At 38.7% G+C, this 18,933-nt stretch overlaps 1 protein-coding gene across 1 annotated transcript in view; it reads left to right on the plus strand.

Moving 5' to 3' along the window:
- Positions 1-18,933, plus strand: part of st7l (suppression of tumorigenicity 7 like) — a 34,895-nt gene that overhangs the window by 2,181 nt on the left and 13,781 nt on the right. The window contains exons 3-13 of the mRNA XM_088639979.1: positions 47-206; positions 641-695; positions 1,998-2,113; positions 5,974-6,052; positions 6,749-6,837; positions 7,313-7,413; positions 7,544-7,658; positions 8,198-8,270; positions 9,385-9,487; positions 16,939-17,089; positions 17,444-17,536. Of these exons, the coding sequence (XP_088496105.1) occupies positions 47-206; positions 641-695; positions 1,998-2,113; positions 5,974-6,052; positions 6,749-6,837; positions 7,313-7,413; positions 7,544-7,658; positions 8,198-8,270; positions 9,385-9,487; positions 16,939-17,089; positions 17,444-17,536 (1,135 nt within the window). The remainder of the gene's footprint in view (positions 1-46; positions 207-640; positions 696-1,997; positions 2,114-5,973; positions 6,053-6,748; positions 6,838-7,312; positions 7,414-7,543; positions 7,659-8,197; positions 8,271-9,384; positions 9,488-16,938; positions 17,090-17,443; positions 17,537-18,933) is intronic.

Consider the following 18,933-nt stretch of genomic DNA (forward strand, 5'->3'; position numbering starts at 1 on the left):
CAGCAGTGGCAAGCTGCGTTCCTTATTCTAAATACTTCTTTTCCAGATATTTGAATGGTGGTACTTCCGCAAATATGGAACCTCTTTTATTGAGCAAGTCTCTGTTAGCCATCTGCGACCCCTGCTGGGCGGAGTGGAGAATGGCAGTCCTTCTGGCCTGTTCTCCTCAGTTAATGGAGAGACAGAGTCCAGACCGAATGTTTCAGGTACAGACTAAGGCTGCTTTAGAAGCCTTTTCCTCCTGCAACTTTTTTTTATCACAAACACTGGGGTCCCTGTTGTGATTATTTGGTCACCAGAATTAATAAAAAAGACTCCTGCACTTTGACCTCAACAGAATGAAACACATGCAGTGTTTGATATAATGGGAGCACTCCATTCTTGTTGTAGAAGAAGGAGAACCCCTGCCTTTGATTTTACAAACTGCATTGTGTATCAAAACAAAAATCTCAATTAGAGTGTGTTAGAGTGTATTCATAAACAACAATGGCTTAAAGAGACTAAACTATGCAAATGTTACCTTTAAAAGATATAATATTCCTTTTTCCCTGATCAGACCACAGTACTAAATTGAGAGGTGTATGCTCTTAAAAAAAAGCTATTTTCCTTTTGTTGTAATGCTGTCTTGTTTCTTTTGCAGAATGCAAGGTGTGGAGGAACCCATTAAACCTGTTTCGAGGTGCAGAGTACTGTAGGTGCGTTTCTGGCAGCCCATATGTCTGTGCCAGTCCCTGGAAAGGGTTATTGAGAGTATGAGAAAGTTTGAAAGGTGATTTGTGTGATGCAGACAGGTTTTATTCTTTATACTCCTGTTGCATTTCTAAATTGTAACAGCTCACAAGAGCTTGTGCTTCCTCATTTCTCTTCCTCCCCTCAAGACGGTGCCTGTTGGTGATTCCATGTTAAGATGACGCATTTGCCTGCGATTATCAGAGACAAGTATCATGTTTTAAGGGTCAGTACTGCTCGGGTAACAGGATATTTGCAGGGTCAGATTAAGGCATAGGCAAACTGACCAAGCAGCTAGGGTCAAGAGTTCAAGGAAATCTGATCAGATAGGCATTAAAAGAATTGTCCATATTTTATACAGAGATATTTAGAAAATAATGTCAAAAACATTCTACCTATAATATAAAAAAATTAATTTAGTTAATTTCTGAGTCCTAAACATAGATACAGCATACCGTTTTTGAGAGCAGCAAAGAATAAACAAAATGACAAGGATGAAGGTAGATTATGTAGAGGGTTTAATGGAGGAATTCCTTACATCGGTAACATCATGTTTATCTCAGCCAGTGGAATGGCCAGACCCTGTTTCAAAGGCACCAGGAGTGGGAATTCAAGGGGGTTTGACAACATAGGATTTTAGTTTGACATCATCGCAACAGATATTGACAGTAGTGGAAGATGTAAAAAGAAGTCTAACATTTTTTTTCACAAATTATTCATCTGACATGAACTGCGATAAACTGCGCAACTATTTCTTATCAAACTCTGTAAAGCATTGGAAACTCTATTAAAACATTGGAAATGTTTCTGTTTAAATGCTTGCAACTCTGTTACAAACTTTGGAAATGTTTCTGCTTCAGAGAGGAAATATAAGAGCTGTAAAATGACCGAGAAACATTTCTTTAGAAATAAAAAGGAAAATGAAAGGTACTGATGAGGGAGTGGTTAGTATACTTTCCTTGATTATGATGACTTGATCAAGGAATTTACCTTTACTGTGAGGACAAGTTTTCTTTGCACATTTATATCATTGCAGATTCAATATGTCTAGCATAAACTTAAATGTAATTAAATTGTGCAAAGAGGATAGTGAACTTATGTGTGTCTTTGGGCTTTTGATGGATATCAAAATATGACTGCTGCCTTAGAGAAAAATGGGGATTAACAGAATGGGGGCCCACCAAAGTCTTAATCTGACCCTGGATATTTGCATATCAGATGTGTCTTATCTAAACACATCTCCCCTCCTTGTTTTGTATGATTTCAAGGTACACCTGGGTGACCGGAAAAGACCCTCTGACATATTATGATATGAATCTGTCTGCACAGGATCATCAGACATTCTTCTCCAGCGACACAGAGCAGCTAAGGCCTGAAGATACAGGTATTATTTTTATTTGCTACAGTGAGGAACCAGAGGAAACCCCCTTTCAAAAATAAATTGCACAGATTGCATTTGTTACCCCCTGTGTAAAGTACAGAAGAGTAAATAAGGGAGACCAGGTGGTCCAGCAGTCAGGCTAAAGTTTTTTCTGGAGGTTCCTGATTCCTAGATCTGCCTAACTTTCTGTTACTCAACTTCCCTTTGCTCCTTACTTCATACACCACTGTAGTTGATGCACACTTTTTTACAAGTGCTTTGCCTATTTAGTAGCTTATCCATTCGATCCTATGAGCTCCACACTGCATACAATCCCCTGTTAAGGAAGATCACATCACAAACACCTTTTGTTGTAAGGTATCTACAGTATGCTCGTCAAATGTATTGCAGTGTAGATTGATTTGTTGTAGTTGTTATCTTCTTCAAATTGCAATATTGACAGTCAAATGGTTTGAGGGTGAGGCAAAGTGCTAGCCCTGTCTTTATGAGAACACCTTGGAAACTTGACTTAAAATAAAAACAATAATGTCTGCAAAGAAAACAAAGCCCCATACAAACCTGACAGCAAGGACAGTGAAAGTTCAGATTGTCAGATGGAATTTAGATCCTTATTTGTGGTTATAAACAACAAGTAAACACCAAATCATATCTGCCTGATGTACAATGTTGTTGTTTTTTACCCAGCTAATATTGGATGCTGCCATTCTCATAACCTGTATGAATCAGTGTGTTTCCGAGTATATTAAATGCAACTCTGCACAGCCCTGCTGTACCTAATTTAAAGCATTGCATTCAGATCAGAATGTTAATGCTACACACACTGTGGATTATAAAACACTAAATGTGGGAAGTCCTGCTCACTTACACAAGAATTGCAAACGATCACATTTAATTTCAGCACAGCTCGCTTAAGTAGCACCATATTACCAAAATTATTGTGTTTGGAAAATCTGCTGTGATATTAATCATACTGAACACCTGCAATTTAAAATTAAGGAAAACCTTAAAACCCTTGAATGGTGTAAAGAAATTAGGATGAAGGAAAAGAAGTATATTTAACCATAATTGCATTCTTAATAATATTTTTGATCACAGGAATGTATGACCAGAAAGTACCAAGAAATATCCACTTAACTATAAACAGAAATGGAAAAGTCTTCTATATGATCATACCTACAGTATAAGATAGAACGAAGAGGGGATTAGAAACCTTTCGTAAATGATTGAAAACGCATCATTTGATGTTATGAATAAGTATGTTTTTCATATTAAAAGGGAAAGCAAATACAACACTGAAAAACGGATGCCATTTTTGGCAAGGACATATATTACCATGTTCGTACTAATTATAAATACATACTGTACTGTAGTTTTGAAGTGCTCATTCTGGGGAAGCTGGACTTCTGTGGTTTGCTAGATGTGAACTTCAGATGGTGGGTGGCCTTTTTAAGGCAGGCAAGAGTTCATGGGTGTTTGATTACCACTCCTTTAAATACTACAAGACGTGCTCCAACTCCTCACTGCAGCTCCACGCATTCCGCAACCCAGACCTGTCAAGACACATCACATCTAGAGGGGCTTGACAGTCTGTAGGGTTAATGCAAAGCCCAGTGAGGTTAATGCAAGCGACAGGCTCGAATTGGACTGCCAGGGGGCTTAATTGAGTTTTCTATATACTTCCAGGGAAGCAGACTATGGCCTTGTTGGGAAAGACTCCACCCTGGATAATTGTCTTTACCTGAATGATATGCATATAGAGGGATATTATTCTTTCACAAAGGGTTGGTATCCAGTATTTTGCAAGGTTGCAGTGCTGATTTAATCAAAGCCCCCGTGCTTTTCGTTTACAGTCTATTATATGGAGCTGTGATAACTGTTTAAAGGATAAGAACAGCACCTGCTTCCTGAAAGTGCATCTGTGAAGTTTACCTGAAGAAAGAAGAGGGAAATTGTTGTTAGTTTTAGAAAAGGGAACTTTAGTTCAACATGTGAGCTGCTTTGCATGGAAGTGTATCAGGATCTAGTGGAATGGAGCTGGGTACCACAACTCGCTACACTTTCCTCTGCTGCCTTTGTACCCTATACCTGAATTTAGGCAAGGAGTTATTGGATTGGACAAACTACATAATTCAGCAGAACATATCTCCCAAATGCTCCTCTACATACTGAAAAGAAATAATATGGGGTTGTATTTCAGCATTCTACTATAATGCTGCACAGAGCTGTCCAAATTAATTGACCTGAAAGTGTTTTCCATTGAAAGGTTTAGAGAGGCTCTGAGTGAATTGATTAACATTGAAAGATGACACAGCAGAATTCTGTTAAAAGGTTGCGTTATTATGTACATCACCATATGTCACTATAAGTGTTTCGGTGATGTGTCTGTGTATTTTCCTTACATCCATACAATGCTTAAAACCCAAGTTGTAAGTCAGTTCTACTTACTTTTAAGATGTCATGCAGCACATGTATAGTATGTGTCCTTAAGGCAGTTGTCTGTCTCATGCCACCCCCAGACTCTGAAAAGAGTTTAATAAAAGACAGACTAGCACACGTGCCTTTCCAAAAGTGCCTAAAAAATAGCCCATGAATATAAGAACCTCAACACCCAATCACACGCTATTAATTCAAGCTTAAAACGTCTTTTGGATAGGCAGAATCTATTTTAATTATGTTATTAGGTCTGGGCTTGCACTGAAGTGGGTAGTTTGAATTGAAAAGTGAAGCATAGGAAGACCAAAGGAGTATCTCCTGCAGATGTCTGTAATTACCAGGGCCTGGGGCCAAAAGGATTAACTTGCCAAGGGATTCAATTGTGTCAGCTCCCTGCCTGCCTCTCAGCATTATGGCTGACACCACCATCTAAGCTTCATTAATAAGAAGCCCCAGACTGCCTTACTGGAACATGCAGATGCAGCTGCTAAGCTGTATTTTGGTGCTGATTCCTTTGTAAGTCTATGTGAGTAGTGGCACATTGAATTAAAAAAACAATGCTGTTCATACTCCGTGGCATTTAACAGGCTCTGTTACCATAGAACTGAGCCAGGAAAGGTGTTCCATATTTCTGATTCGGTAATAAAAATCTCCTGCCTCATTTTTCTCAGCAGCCAAAACACCCAGCACAAAATGGATCAGGATCCAGCAAGTGTCCTGTGCATTTATTGTCACAAGCACAGATATGCAGTGGGAAAACTGGATAATTTTAATTTAAAAATCTACAGTATAAAGACGTTTTTGGTGTTACCCTCCCCCATCCACCACCACCCCCCAAACAACTCAAGTAATTCTCTTGAATTGGCTTGAATTCAGACGTATAAATAACATTTAGTGATATAAAAACAGTTTGAAAGATGGGCTAGTGGGAATAAATCCCCAAATTTACAGATAAATAAGTATACTGAATGTTATTCAAAGAAGCCTTGAGAATATACAAAAAGAAAGAGTTGAGAATACAGTATTTGAAATGAAACTCCAAAAGTTTACATTGCGACAGAACAATGCTTAAGTGGCAAAATTATTTTACACATCTTCCTACACATTGTTTCTTCCAAACTACTTTATACTTTTATGTTGAAAAACTGAGTGAAGAACATTTTAGAGATTAACTGATGTCGCACTCCTGCCTAATGTGACTTTTATAAAACACTGGATTATTGTAATAATGCAGAAGATATGAGAGAAACTGAAAACAAGTTCACATCCGAAACAATGTGGCAAAAAAAAAAAGAATGACATTTTAGCACGCAGGCTTTTCAACCTAAGTCTCTTGTTATTGCTCTGCAGTAAGTTAGCTTGTAGAAAGGACCAAGGGCTTTTATGTATGTGTTTTCACGGGGGTTTCTGAAATTTTAATGCTCTCAAAGTGATGCAGAAAGCCTGGAGGGAGAGGAATCCTCAGGCCCGGATCAGAGCTGCGTACCAGGCCATCGAATTGAACCACGAGTGAGTACGCTCTCTCTCTCCACTCTCCTTCTTTAAATAGGTAATGAGCCTAAAGGCAGGTGAGAAATGAGAAATAAAACAGATGCAGGGGAACACCAGAGACACAGAAAAAGGTGCAACATTCCCAGTCATAGCCAGCACTCCTAGTTTGACCCAGGGTTTCGATAAATTGGAAGTGCTGTGCAAACCTGGAGTGCAGAATGTGCAGAATCTACTGCATGGGAATTCCTACATGGTTTCTGTGTCTTGTGTGGGTCTTATGCACGTACACACTCTGGGAAAGAGTCTCTATACAAGTCCTTGGGTTCCAAATGGCATATTACTTTTGATTTTGGCTAGACGACTCTGGAGAAAAGTGGTGAATTTAATGAACATCTTAGAGATTAATTGGATTTAGACTCCTACCCAATTTGACTTCTATAAAACACTGGATTATTATAATAATACAGGAGATATAAGAGAAATGGAAAACATACAAGTCAATGAAACCAGGTTATGTTTCCCTAGGGCTTTCCCAGAACCAAGTTTGCACCTCCATGTGTTCTGAATGAAGAAAGTATGGTGACCAATTATTTGTTTGGCAAATCCTTAATCAAGGGTTGTGTGTTGCTTGGGTTTCTGTTTGACACTGAAGTTATAGATCCAGTCAGCATCTTGTATGTCCTCTCTCATCTGCCATATTCGCCTGGCCTGCAGGTGTGCCACAGCCTATGTACTACTGGCCGAGGAGGAAGCAACCACTATCACAGAGGCAGAGAGGCTATTCAAGCAGGCCCTGAAGAGTGGTAAGAGCTGGGATCACCGGGCTGCCCTTTCAGCACTAAGGACAGCAGCACTAGGCCCCATTGCTGGCCTGTTCTGCACTGTTTCACCTGGCGGCAGGCCTGTTTTCAGAGGAATGGCAGAAGTGAAAGCAGTCCATTCATTTTAAAATGCAGGACCTTGAAGCTGTCCTCTGTCCTTAACGATGTACAGGTAGATTAAAGAAATACCACAGTTCTGGAATATTCTCACTATGGAGTTACAGTATGCTTTCTCTATAATTACTAGCAAATTGAAAAGAAGCTTCTAGAAGAAAGTGACATTTGGATTGATGTGTGGTAATAATATACTGAGACTTTGAGCTTTTAATAAACTATGCATGAATCCAGATCATGCATAAGTCTATAAATGGTGCATACATTATTTTTAGAACACAGGATGATATGCATACCACAGGTAACTGGTTCTGTGTAAGATGTTGAATTTCTTTCTCTTCAGCTGGCAAGGACACCAATGTTTTGGTTTACATCAAGCGCAGGTTGGCGATGTGCGCTCGCAAACTGGGAAGAATCAAGGAAGCCGTAAAAATGATGAGAGATGTGAGTCTGTTCTTGTAAACTGCTTTGGGATGGTCTCCAGCAAGTTTAGAATTTGAGTAAACTCAAAACTGACTTTTTGTACATCTGATTGCTCTGAACAATTTAAAACACTTTCTTTTCTTTCTTCCAGTTAATGAAGGAATTTCCCCTCCTCGGAATGTTAAACATCCATGAAAATTTACTGGAAGCACTCCTAGAAATGCAAGCCTATGCTGATGTGCAAGCTGTTCTTGCAAAGTATGATGGTAAGGAGGAAACAGTCATTCCATTACTGTAAAATATGAATCATGGAAGCAGTATGGGTCTTAAAGGACTTAGTCTTTATTTTATTTGAAAATTGAGTCTCCATCATTCTTAAGATAACTGAAAGGAAGATAAACATTACATTATCTGCCTCCTCATTTTCCAATAAAAGCATTTTTGCATGATTAACCTACTTAAATCAATTACGAGGCATAAAGGAGTAGATTTAGGTAATGAAACATGAGAACTCTTTGTAAGACAATTGCTGCACTACACAAATAAATTAGAAATGTATCTTTAATCCAGCTGGCCTCTCAGTTATTAGATTAATTGGGAAATAGACTTCCGTGTTATCTTTAGCCAGTGAGGAAGTTAAGTTCTACACACCAGGGTTGCAGATCACAATGAGAGATTGAGTCCAACAAAGATTCAAAATTAGCCACGGAAGTAATGTGCAGGAGGTCTTTCTAAACTGTGAATTTGAATATCTGTAGTACCTTGTTTTACTTGATTGCTTAAAACTTTTTTTTCCCATATTCAGATATCAGCTTGCCAAAGTCTGCAACCATATGCTACACTTCTGCACTCCTCAAAGCACGAGCAGTTTCAGATAAGTGAGTATGGATGTCCTCACAGCCAATCAGACAGACACAGAGAACCTGGACATTTTGTTGATTAGCTAAATAATCAACAAGTAAACGAGTACCATCCACATAAGACATGGGAACATTTGTCTCATAGAGCTTCAGACTGCAGGACTTTCCCACTTGTGGTCCCCACTCATTTCCATTACATACTGTATATTATCTATAAAAGTAAATACAAAAATAAAAAGTGAATATCATTACTTACTTTTCAGTTTCTGTCTTTGTTTTCAGATCTTTTATACCATGTTTTTGTTGCACATTTTTGAAGTCCAGTTTCTAATTATTTAAACAGTGCTGTCTCCATCTGCTGTGTGTTCTTTCACCACCACCACTTCAAAAAAGAAGTAACAAATAACAAGAAAAAAAAAATGTAATTGTGTGCTTGATTTTTTTGTGTGTGGGAAGACTCTGAAAAACCTTGTTCAACCGAATTGCTGTTAAAACGTTTAATGTTTGTTGAAGATATCCATTAATTTGAGGATATGATATTAGTATGCATGTCCATTCATCATTAGTATAGCAATGCAGAAAACACAATTTTATTGAACGTCCTGCATAATAGGCTGTGGGCTTATGGTGTAAATAAACTGAACATATGACAAAAACTGATCTAGGGCATGGTTTGCAAACTTATAGTGTTCCATGTTTTGTTGAGATAGGAGAATTTATTGTTGGGGTATTTCACATACAGTGTTGTCATTTAAAATGTCAGAGAGGGATCCAAAACATTTGTCCCATGTCTTTGTGTTATAAACACTGATGCTTGTTTGATTCTGAGGGAAAAAAAATAAACATCAGCTGCCACAATCATAAGTCCAAAAAAGAGATTGGTTACCATTGCACAGAAGTGTGATCAACTTTACTACTGAAAATGAGTACATTATTTTAGTGCAACACACTTATATCTGTACAGGTATGTAGTACAAATTGACAAATTGTAGTATGCTGTATATTTTGTATATGTTTGCAAACATAGTGTCAACACATTGAAAACCTGAAAATATGTCAAAACGTGTTAGCAGAAGGAATAAGAATTATGCCCTTCTCTAATTCTTGCCTAAACTACACTTGCCTCTCCCAGATTTTCCCCAGAAGCAGCCTCCAGGAGGGGCCTTAGTACTGCAGAAATGAACGCAGTGGAAGCCATACACAGAGCTGTGGAGTTTAACCCACACGTGCCAAAGGTGAGTGTCTGTGCTGTGTTGGAGACCTCTGTGGCAACAACAGCGCACGGCATTGCACCTTCTGGATTTCCCATCATGAAACCCAAAGTCTGCCTTTCACCCCAGGAAAACACTTTATTACACCAGCAGCTGCTTTGTTCTTGTCTGTACACATCTGCTCCGTTTTCAAGCTCTTTTCTTCTCTATTTTCAAGGTTGAACAGAGTGTTGAAACAAAGACCTGCCAGTAGAGGGGAATTGCCCTGTCGTTCTCCAAACCTTTGTACCAGTGGTATCAAATAGCAATTTGGTGCATCAGGCCAGCATGTTCTCGGTGTTCTGTGTTATTCTTTACTACTTGTGTCATCAAGTCTAATTTTGACGTGATGTTTCTAATTCTCAAAGGTCATTAATAAAAACTTTTCACAGAACAGTCAGTCCCCCATGACACTTTTCCTCTGTGATGACTCACTTTCATCTTCTTACATTTTAGACCGTCAGTAGGTGTCACTGTTTTATAAGAAAAAATAAAATAGCATTACAAATTCTGCTCACATAAAGAGGTGGACATACATGTGGTAGTAGGTTTTTTTTTAATGCATCCCATTGTTTTATGCAAAATAAATCCCCTGTTCCCAAAAGGCATGGAATGCTTTTTTGGTACTTTAAACATTTCACAAAAGTATCCATGACATGGATACATAACATTGTAGCTAATGAGCATTTGATTAGCATTTTCCTGAGTTATGTTGAGTTTTGTCTTCTCTGCATATTTCTGTTGTGGTATAAATTTGACTGTGGTTTGCAGTGCCAATGGAATTCATCTAGTTGAAACAGCTTACAAAACGTGGAAAAGTGAAAATATAGGGCTTTCATATTACTGTTTATTAAAAAAACAAACCGTTTCATGTTAAAACAATCTAAAAGCAGAAAAATGGCATAGCTCTGTATTTCCAATATTCTTTAGGAAAAAGTACCGCTGGTACAGCAGCTCCCATCTTTTAGTGGCTTTGTGCAGAACATTGTGCAACATGAATTTATTCTCTCCCATATAGTCTGTGAGCACTTTTTTTTATTTTGTTTAGTGAAAGATTTACAATGATGTGTCTGATTAACATCAGAGCAGAAATAACTGGCAACTGTTGCAGAAAGACCCAGCAGCAGTTCTGTCTGGTTTTCAGTCATGGCTGGCTTGAACTGGTTGTGGTATCAATGACGGTATTCGGTTTGGAGTCCACTTTATCTTAACCTGTTCGGTACTTGAGGTGTACAAACAAAATCTGTGCTCCAAATAACTTCTCTCCGTAGCTCAGATACTGTAGCTTGGTAATGAACTGTGAAGCAAAAAAAAAAAAGAGTACAATCTTTTCCCATTCAGTTTTATGTCCTGGAACTAATTCGCCTGGAGAGTCAGAGGATCCACTGAGGTATTTAATTCTGACTAACAGCACCACCTTGCTGTGCTGGCAGCATTTCCCTGTTCCAGGGCTCATACTTTCTAGCTGTGTAACATCCCTGTGGACTGCAGGCACGCATCTCGTGGCTGCCATTATCCTAATTAATTTGCTGGATGGAGGAGGCTTTAGTGTTGGCCACACTAGACTGCAGGAAACCCTGGTCCTTTTAATCCTCCCCCTCCAAATAAAAACAAATAAAACCTGCATCCCAGTTCTAGTACTATTAAAACAGGAATGAGACGCTTTAGGATTTCTAAATACAGTCTTCGATTTTTTCCCCAACAGCTGTGGAATAGTTAATGAGCACTTTGGCAGGGCCTGTAAGGTTTCGAAAGAGGATGGAGAGCATCCTTTTTGTGAACTGAGTGGCGCTTGAGTCCTGACTAAAGCTAGGAGACAAACGTTTTTCAAAATGAGTGGCATTTCCACAGAGAAAAAAACAATGCCAGCAACTTCGTAGAATACAGTTTGTAAATAAAACTCCTTGAGGATCTCTTAAACTTGTTTTAAAATCAAAAGGCATGACAGGCTCATCAGATTCCTCTTATTCACAACTTTTGCGAAGTTTTCACGTTGATGTTGTTTCACTATATACAGATGGTGTGTCATACTGTTTCTCAGTGTGACTCGTCTGTCTTGCTTGGCCTTGATCTAACACTCCGCCACTGTGAGCCCATTTTGTCCCATATACCCCCATGGCCGTTTCTGCTGTCAGATGTTCTTGTTAGATCTGTCTGAGTAAGTCTGCAGTTAGAAGAAGATCAGAAACAGGCCACATTAATCCTTGGACAATATTAATCGTGAGGAAAACTGTCTTGGCAGTAACCAGAGCCACATTCAGATCATGTAAGATGGAAAACAGATGTTACGATTCCAATTTTATACAGTATATGACTGCACTTGTAAAGTCTTTGAAATAGAAAATCAGCCTTTTCAGTTTTGAAGAGGAGCCATTTTTGCTTCAGATGCTGAGCATGAAAGAATCTGTCACGAAACGTACAGGCCTGCATGTTTGCATCTGGCTGCTTATTAACAAGAGCTTCATCTGATGTTTTTAAACAACCCCTTAGATATTGCTCTCTGGAGTACAAACATCCCAGGTCTGTAATACAGGGGATGTTCACGTAAAATAAAAGACACTCAAGGGCAGTATCACCATCTCCCTGTGTTAACTGGCAAGGAACCTTATGATCCCTCACTTTTAACAAAAATGTGGCATAAAAGAAGATTGCATGCACCTAAAAAGAAACTGTCAGGAACTGTTCCATGCCAACATCTTCTCTTTTTACAAGTGGTACCATGGCCCAGCTGTAGTGTTCTCTTTTTACAAGTGGTACCATGGCCGAGCTGTAGTGCACTGGTGCAGAAACAGCTTCTTTTTCAATGTATGATTCTTGGCTTTCTTGTGAATGCTCTGAAAACCACACATGGTCCATTTCACTTGAAATGTTTTGTACCCTCTTACTTGGTAACTCAGGATTACCTCAGCAAAATCATCAGTTAAAGATATCCTTAGTATCACAGTATTATTACAGCACAAATGACTTCTAAAAAGAGAACCCAGGTGACAAAGGGGGCTAAAACAGACTTTCTGAAAAAATATATACTTTTTTCATAAAGGATTACAGAGTAACCTAACAAAAAGTAATCATAAATACAAAAACAAAGAACTGATAACAATGCAAAGGGCAGAAAATATGGAAAAGGTGTGGCTTGGTTTCCTAACTTAAGAATTTGTTGTGTTTTTTTTTAGTGTGTTCTTCTATTTTATTAATTGTTGACATAATTAAAGAAAGTAAATCTAACAAGTGTTAATGATAAACAAGAAAATAAATGGTATACAGCCTGGAAAGAAATTAACAGTCAGCAGTTAAAATGTTGTTACCTTTAATGATAGCGATGATGGAGAGACTTAAGGCTATTTCCTGGGCAATAGACAAATCAACTAGGCACATTACCAGTTGACTTCCTTTTTTGTGCTGCTGTCACTAAATTTATCACAACAAAACAAAAACTTGTGGTTATAACGTTTTTTGAGACTTTAAAGACTGCTGCTTGCTGTTGTCTTAGGTGGTCTTATGGAGGAGAAATGACATCTGTACTATACTTCACCCAACTTTCCAGTAGTCACAACAAGCCATGAACAGAACAAAAGTTTGACAGTGAATAAGCAGATCAGTGTATCCCAAAGCTGTGAACCACAGAATTTTGCTTTACTACTTAAGGTTATGAATTAGCGCATCAATAAAAGCAAACTATGGAAATCCTTAAATATTGTAAAGAAAACATTAATCCTATTGCACATTAAATCAATGATTAGGTAATGTTCTTGCTTAATTTGCTAATTTATGGAGATTGTTTTGTATTTGCCACTTAAAACAAACAAAAAAACTGTCACTGCAATTCTGTACCTTCGGTACATATACAGTATATAAATCCCAGTTAATAAGGATTTTGACTTTAATAGTGCTCTTAAATTCCTTGTCAAAAAGAGCAAATATTAAACTGATACACTGACTGGATTTTAGAATGGAAAGGAATTAAAATTTTATGTTTCCCAGGTTTCTTTTTCGTCTTGAAGGCTTTGTTTAAAGGGGTATTAAACCTCTTGAAAGGCCTCGGAAATCACTCATGGATTTGTAGTGAATGAGACCCTTTATCTCTGCATCCACAGTATGGAGGAGCAGTCAGGGTTCTGGACTTAAAATTGGAAAGTTTGGGGTTCAAATCCTGGGTAAGTACCCTTGAGCAAGGTACTTTACCCGATCTTTTTCAGTAAAATACCCATCCGTACTCATCCATCTGCTTACATTTTTACATTACTATTATTAATTTGTGTCTAACACAAAATTACAACAGACACAATAACAACGTTTTCTCTATGCTTCAGTCAAGACAGTAAATATCTTGCCAAACTTTTACCTGATTAAGTAATTGCAGCCCTTCCTTGGGGTTGTTGTCCCATGGTGCACTTCTGGCTGATCAGTCCGCAGAACCTTAATGCTCAGTGACAACTTTAATCTCCCCAAGCGAAACATTTCTCCTCCGTGTGTTTTGGGGAGGGGGGGGTTGTATGTTAATTTCCACTTAATTCAGCTGTATCTGAGCAATTCGATAAAACAATGTAATTCCCCAATCAGAGTCATGAAGTCGGGGAATTTTGTTTCCACTTCATGTTCCACTGGCAAAACGGACTCATTCTCCACGCCCTGCAAATAAAGGGGACTGGAAACTATTAGTGTGGCTTTGATGCAGAAGGGTGCAGCCTGTCTCTCATGGCTACAAATGGGCTGGTCAGTTTTTCATTAATATTGATTGCTCATGGACCAGTCCCTGGTGTTTAATCGGCGGCCTGTTATTTTATAGCTTCTCAAAGGTCAAACAGCAAAAGGGCCAGTAAGAACCTGATACTAATTTAAAGATGTACATTTGGTACCTGAAAACAGCTAGACCTCATTTCTTTTTCCTCTGTAATCTGCATGAAACAGGTAACATCACCCTACATTATATACAGCTGCTTGCACAGAACACCCAGGGTGCAGTAAAGATGAATTGCACAATACTTTATTCATCCCAGGGTCATTCACAATCACACTACAAGGCTAGATAAATGTTTTCCTTTGTAATTCAACAATGATAAACTATACCCCCCCCCAAATGAACAAGATGTATAATGTCTCTAAAATTGTGCTTTAAACAGCTGCATTTTACAGCTACATTCATATACAGATGCTAACTGCTCTGCTATTGCTCTTTCTCTTACCCAGTGTCAAAATGAGTTGTCCTCTCTTTTCAGCCCATCATAAGCAATGACAGTAATCTGCCTCCTGCTGTACTCTTGCTAGCTTTAAACTAAAGCAATCATAGCAGTCTGGAACCTCATGTAAACCAGCTCAGCTCTGCCTTCGCCCCCGTTAAGGTTTTAGTACTGCCTGGCGATTTATTTGACAGGAAAAGCCATTTTCAGTTGTTTCCAATATTCTTTGCCAGTTATGAAATGAAATGTGCATGTCCACTCAAAAAACTAGATCAGATGTTCAAAGCCTGGTTTCCTCTTAAAAACAGAAAACGTGTCACTTAAGCATTTTCATCTTAGTACATCTAGAATAAAGAAGCCCAATCAAAATCCCTGTTTTTCTCATGTCCATTTACTGTAAGTGCATTGCTGTGTGTGTAACCTATAACTGGGTCCAGTTCCAGTATATATGTTTTTCCATTGCTATGTTGTAGTGGGACCCGCTTTTCTCTTTTGCCCTTGAAGTGGTTTGCGGTCGCTTTTCTAATTTTTCCATCGCTGTGGCCACAGCTTTAAAAAACAAACTTTTTATTTAAAAAAAACAACCTTCCATTCGTGGCCACCGCAGCCACTGACTCGTAGATCCTCCCAAAGTCAGTGAGACCTCCTGCAGTTGGGAAGTGACCCTCTGGGACCCATGTTCATGGTGTGTAAAGGAGTCAGCTCTCTAGATTAACACTCTGGGAAGTCGGAAGAGGTGCTCCTGCTGCTCCCACCTGCCTCGTCGCCCCATGGGTAGGCAGACAATGGCCAATCCCGATTAACCTATCTGTTCGCTGCACAGAGCACAGAGAGTCTACCCTTACCTGCACCCTTCCTCCCCTGAACTGCTTGTCTACTCCAAGAAAGCTGAGGAAGAGGGTAGATCAGTGCTGGAACGAATGCAGACTCATTTCCACTGATCAAGTGCCAGAGACCTTGCTCGTTTTGGTAAAGGCTGGGAGAAAAAGATTGTCATTTGATGTCTTTTTTCAAAATGTAGTACTCATGCAGCAGTTTATTTCTGTATGATTGAATTTGATTCCCACTTTTTAAACCTATTTGTGTTTCTTTTTGCTACCTCCTCCTTCCCCAGCAAGTAACCATGTGCTGCTATAATGCTAGTCCTTCACATAAAAAAATCAGCTGGATTGCTGCCCATGTCTTGCTGTTATCTTTCCACAGCCCATTCTCCACAGGCTAATGTAGATGCCTCTTCAACTCACTTTTTTCAGGCCTACAAGACCAGAGAGTAAAGATTACTCATTTTTACTGATGATCTTTTTTTTTTCCCTTTTGAGAGTATACCATTTTGTTTAGAGGATTTTCACAAGATTGCAGACCTGTGATTTCTTGGTTCTTCCCTTGTTGCAGAATGGTGTAGCTTGTCAAGAGACCATTCTTTAAAATGTGCACCCCCTCTGGAAAATAGCAAGTGGAATTATGTGATTTTACCACAGGCCTCAGTAGTGACCTAATCCATGTCCTACAAGCACGAGGCCAAGCTAAAAATGTGTTTGTGTCTTTTTTTATTTGGTGGTGTTGAGTTGCAATTGTGGCTATCAAAGGATCCTGAGCTTCCATTCCTACCACAGATAATTCTCATATGTTAAATTAGCAAGGATTACCACTACAGAAGATTTTTAAACTCACCTGAAGCTAAACCTTATACATTGTGCACTTTTTGTAGCCGCATGATATCTTTGAATTTTATAACATAAAAGGGGAATTCAAAGAAACGTCATAGAGCAGCCAGCTAGACAGGTGGGGGAGAGGATAAATGAGGCATGGTCTGCTGTCATTGTCTGTACTTTTTGGTGGTCTTGCTGGACTGTGACCAGTATTTCTACTCCAGTAGCCCACAGATCCCCCTCGGGAGATTTAGACAACCAAATTTGGGGGTGTGGAACAGGAGTGTACCTTGATGACCTAAATTTGCTTTGCTCAACCTGATGAGGGGTGAGGTTACCGTGTTGAGCATTGAGTTCAGGTCATCTCAGTGAGAACATACTCCAAGACTATTCTCTAGAATGTAAATAGCCTTGCCATTTAAACCTCAGCACTAGGGATTGTTTTATTGGCTGCAGTTATTTTGTTTGTACAGTATTTATAAAACTAAAAATACAGGATCAAATTTGTCTTGTAATACTGCAATCAAATCAAAATCTCTATATTTGACAAACCTTTTTCACGTGCAGCAGATGATACATGCACATTACCATGACTTTTATTCCATTACAGTATTTATTAGAAATGAAAAGCCTGATCCTGCCACCTGAGCATATTCTGAAGCGAGGAGACAGCGAGGCAGTGGCCTACGCCTTCTTTCACCTACAACACTGGAAGAGGGTAGAAGGAGCTCTAAACCTGCTCCACTGTACCTGGGAGGGCAGTAAGTATGCAATCACAGCATATTCTGTGCTATACCCACCCATTTCAGAATGGCCTGATGTTTGTGTCTGAACTTTATGGCTGTAACCTCTATAGTTATTAAACACCCATCTACCAGTGCTTAGGAGTGCACATTATTCACTGCCTTGAGATGGCTGGCAGCTCTGCCACATCATCTGCAGTTTGGAACGATAGCAACGCATCTCTATACTATGCCTATGTAAGAAAGTATTGCTAATTATTTTTTGTAATTTACATTTTTGTTTGATTCTCATTCCAAAAAAACTTTCATACTCAATTCGCTGTGTAATATTATTTTTAAGCTTTTGATCCTTGTGTGGACTTGTCTTGCCAGCGTTTCGGATGATTCCTTACCCCCTGGAGAAAGGGCACCTCTTTTACCCCTACCCTGGCTGCACAGAGACAGCAGATCGAGAGCTGCTGCCTTGTAAGTTAAAGGCGTAGAAACCAGACACAACGTCATGAGATACAGGGACACAACCTACGGCCCACATCTGAAGAAAACACAGGGGCCAGGATCTCCAAGAAAAAATACATTTAGGTTACAAAGGCTAATATGCTATTTTATAAGTATGATGTAGCTTGGGAAAATGTCTTTAAAAGACATTAACAACAAATTCCTCAACAATCTGTAGACATTAGCTAACATGGTGTGATGTACTGTACAATGAGGCTGTCAAACACAAACACTGCCAGTTCTGGATTCTTTTGCAACACTTGCCAGTTATTGCAAGGTCAAAAAAAAATCTATGGAATGACTGGTTCAATGAAAGGCTTCAGATTTTAACTGATATGTGTAGGCAAATGTTAATAGTCCTACTGTGTGCTTAAGATGAGCAATGTTCTTCTATTACAATTTGTTAATGGGATGAGCTCAGATTGGTAAACATGTTTTCACTACTCCTTATAGTTGTGTGGAAGGACAATCTTTTTGAATCTTCCAGGCCTAGCTGATTTTGAAACACTCTACATGTATGAAAGAATATACATAAAATATATATTCTATAAATTATACTTTTTATACTGAAATACATTTTAAATGTCTCTTACAAGGAACAACTTTCATGGTGCAATCATTACAATACGGGATTCCAACAGTTTTAGAAAGCTGCAAGGTTACATGCATTTAAGACGCAAAATTCAAGGCTTTATAAAAGACCAAACAGGTTAACAGGTAACCTACAGATTCCAGTGGCTCAGTGCAGCTCTTCTCCCCTGTCAAGGGTACCAGCTCTCTGTTCTTTCAAGCCTTAATCTCCAAACCCTTACTTCCACCGTATCCTAATAAAATCTGTAACATACCTTTACTTTTTAACAGACAGCCATGGCACTACAGTATGTTACAGCATCACTCACTTACAAACATAATATTAACTATGCCATGATCTTAATTGTGCTTTACTGCTAATGCTGAAGGTTCTAAACCTTTATCTGGGTTACATCAGATAGGCTCCACTTTAACAGCTGTTATTACAAAAGTGTTTTTCAAGGTTTCATTTCCGTGTGACTGAGCCCTAGCTGAATGTCTTCATTGGGCTTTTCTTCACATCGGTGAAGAAAATTCTAAAATTGTCTGTTATATCTAAAGAGAGTTATTTATACTCTAGTAGCTTTTATTGTTGTTTCTGCAATCTGGGTATGTATTGGCTATATTTTGTCTAAGTGATACAAAAATATATTAATTAATTATGAATAAGTATGAATTATTTGCATATCTTCTGAATTGAAAAAATGTTTTTGTAGCATGAAGTGGTATACTGTATGGGACATAGAATAAAGAGTAAAAAAATCTTAAACTATTTACATGACAAAAGCCAAATTCTA

Source organism: Lepisosteus platostomus, chromosome 7, assembly GCF_059453375.1.
Source record: "Lepisosteus platostomus isolate fLepPlt1 chromosome 7, fLepPlt1.hap1, whole genome shotgun sequence".
NCBI classification, from domain to species: domain Eukaryota; kingdom Metazoa; phylum Chordata; class Actinopteri; order Semionotiformes; family Lepisosteidae; genus Lepisosteus; species Lepisosteus platostomus.